This window comes from Chenopodium album, chromosome 26 (assembly GCF_948465745.1).
Source record: "Chenopodium album chromosome 26, dcCheAlbu1.1, whole genome shotgun sequence".
Classification (NCBI taxonomy): Eukaryota; Viridiplantae; Streptophyta; class Magnoliopsida; order Caryophyllales; family Amaranthaceae; genus Chenopodium; species Chenopodium album.
In genome coordinates, this window is record NC_137859.1 from 14,095,294 (window position 1) to 14,098,539 (window position 3,246).

Below are 3,246 nucleotides of genomic sequence, written 5' to 3' on the forward strand. Positions count from 1 at the left end.
TTGCTTCTAATAGTGAAATAAAGGAAAATAATTATGTTACTTTGGAAGAAGATTTATATCAACAAATGGGATTAATGAAGTTAAGTGATCTAGACTTTCTACCCATAGAGGTGGTACAACAAAAGATTGAAAATAAACTAGGTAAAAGGATAATGGATAATAATGATGTTGGAGAAGAAATTATTAATGAAAACATTAATGTAAACAATGTCATTCAAAGACCTAGATATCAGGGAGAAGGAACTTGCACACGACCAAAATACATACCAGGGAAGACTACCCGGTTTAGTGTCAAGGTTATGCCTAACCAAATTCCTAAACAAGAAGAAGTAACACTTGAAGCCATAAGTCAAACTGGATATAAGCTTAAGTTAGACGGAGTAAGAGAGAGACAAAATGTTTTAGATCAATGGAAAAAGAGCATGAGTAGTGTACTCAACCTAAACACTGACTGGACTTCTGAAAATTTCTTAAATTATATCGAACATAGTTTTTGTGGCTGTGTAGAAGACTGGTACGATGGTATAGATGAAGAAGTCAAAACTACAATAAGAGCTAGTGAATCTCCTACTAGAATGTTTAGACAGTTATGTCAATACATTGAGTTAGAGTTCATTGGTCCGAGAGCCGATCCTAATGAAAAACGAATAGAGTACCAAAGAAAGTTAAGTAATTTGTCCATCTGTAATATGCAATATGTTGAAAGTTACATTATGGAGTTTGAGACATATTATTATAAAATTGGTGAAAATGGAACGAATCTCGGAATTTTCTATGATAAATTACCAAATCCACTTAATGAAGAAATTAGTGAACACTACTACAAAACTTGGAAAAAAGACCCCCAATTAAAGACCCGTTATTTAACCAACGGGTCTCTTTGACATAAAAGATCCAATATTAATTATAACGGGTCTCTTATGTGTATTAAAAAGAGAGAGAGAGAAATGAGAGACCTGTTATCATTCCTAACAGGTCTCTTATTTTATTAGGTCCCACACCTCTGATTAGAGAAGGAAATTGAAAGAGCCGTAGACTAGTATGACGGGTCTCTTAGCTTTGCTCTTACTCATGCTAGTAGATTGCCCTGACCATTATATTTTTATTTTATCATTATTTCCCAAAAGTCATTCACCTATTCTCACTCTTTAAATCCTCCGCCCAATGCAAGCCCAACCCATAATTAAAACCCTCATCATTTCCTTATGAATATGCCGCCGTCACTTCTTCCCTTCTCCATTAAAACAATATTATCTCCTTCTTCTTCATTAAATCAAAACACTACATTTATTCTAAGAATGGTGAAAATGGGCTATTTCTCTCCTCTTACATGCTTGCCTTTTATCCTCTTATTTTTGCGAAGTTTGAGAATATCGCTATTTGCTAAGTTCCGATGATGTTCGATAATAGATCTGCAAATTATGAAGAATTGTTGTCTAATTTATGACTGATCTTCCGATTAAAATTACGGTAATCGATCCATACATTGATTTTTCAGTTTAAATTGTCTCTATATTTATGATTTAATTGTTATTAAACTTTTGAATTGAATTTTTCTCAAATTGAACAAATTTTATGATTTGAATGTTATGAAAGTATTACAATTTTTTTGTATTTCTATGAATTACATTTGCTACGGCTCTTAATTACAACTTATCTTCAATTTTGGTTGTAGTCCTATTTCGGGTCTCACCTTCGGGTCATTTCTCTGATGGGCTGATTAATGAAGGTTTTGCGGAGCTAGTTGTTGTATTTTTTGGGAGTCCACCGAGATTATACTCAAGTGGGTAACTAACTATGTTATACATGTAGTATATTGTTTTGTAAATGAATTTGTTTTGTTTTGTTTTATATCAATTTCATTAAGAGTAATTTGTCTTGTTTTTTTTCTATTTTTTTGTCAGGTTTGTGTGATTTCGTCATACGAGTAGTAAATTCTCGAACAGAGGAGATTGGAAATGGAGTATTCAAGAACATATGGTGTTATTATAATTGTAAAATTTCACCAAATTCATAGGATTTTTTTTTTAATATTTTTTTGCAAATTTATGTTGGATGATCTGTTTGTATCAATTTTAATTTAATCCGTTGCTATTTCATGGGGTCTTAGAGTGTAATTTACAATTTATAAATAATTCGCCAATTTTTACATAGCATTTAACTAGAATATTCAAAATTCAAATGAAAATCGTCCAAAACTGTACCAAATAAAAAAAAACAAAAATATTTTTTTTTTTAAATTAAATGGACAAAGGGACCCGTTATTTGACATGGTAGGTCTGTTTGGTACCACTTAACAGACCCCATATCGCTAATAACGGGTTTCTTTTTCTTCAAATTTATTAAATTTATAACTCATGTAACAGACCTGACATCACTTACAACGGGTCTCTTTGTCATCGAAAACAGACCCCCACTAATGACGGGTCTCTTTACCAAACAAACCCCTGAGATAGAGACCCGTTGTGAGGCGGTCTATCAAGCATATTTCAACGGGTCTCTTTGCCAATTTTTGTAGTAGTGGAAAAATATCAAGAATGGAAAGAGAAATTCATAGCTAGAGATGCCCTAGGAAATAGAATTGCTTTTCTAAGAAAATGGATTGAAAAGAAATGCAGAGAGGTTGCAAGAACTCAACAAATGAAGAGACAATTTCTCACTTGCTGGAATTTCCTAAATAACTATGGATGTGAAAGAAAAAACTATAATAAGAGAAAAAATTATAAGAAAAATAAATTTGACAGAACAAGAGGAGAAACCTATAAAAAGAAGTACTATAAACATAAATATAGAAAACCAAGTAGGTTTTTCAGAAAAGCAACATATTGTCCTGAGAAAAAGAAAATATGCAAGTGCTGGTCGATCTTGTGGAGAATTAGGACATTATGCTAATGAATGTAAGAAAGCTAATCATAAATTAATGGAAGCCTTAGGTAGTTGGGATTACATAGAAATACCCGAAGACGAGGCTTTAGAATTGGCTTTAAGTAATAACAAAGGAATAGTAGAAATAATAGAAGAAGAAAATGAGTATAATGAAGAACCTGAAGATAGTGAGTTTGAAGATGAAAATTACGAAGAAATAAATAATATGATGGAAGGAGAAGAAGTAGAAAACTCAGAATCAGATGACAATGATGAGGATAAAAGCAAAATGACCATAGGACAACTAAAAAGAGCTGAGTATTCATTTGAGGATAATTACCTAGATCAGATAAACAAAGAAAGCTGGAATTTTCCTCAGTA

At 32.0% G+C, this 3,246-nt stretch overlaps 1 protein-coding gene across 1 annotated transcript; it reads left to right on the forward strand.

Moving 5' to 3' along the window:
- The first annotated feature begins 299 nt into the window (after positions 1–299).
- LOC145616862 (uncharacterized) lies at positions 300–884 on the forward strand. The gene has a single exon (XM_081671581.1). It carries the CDS (start codon positions 300–302, stop codon positions 882–884), a length of 585 nt encoding a protein of 194 aa, XP_081527707.1.
- The last annotated feature ends 2,362 nt before the right edge of the window (positions 885–3,246 follow it).

Coding starts and splice junctions, on each gene's coding strand:
- LOC145616862 (XM_081671581.1), top strand. CDS start 300: ATGCCTAACCAAATTCCTAAACAAGAAGAAGTAACACTTGAAGCCATA.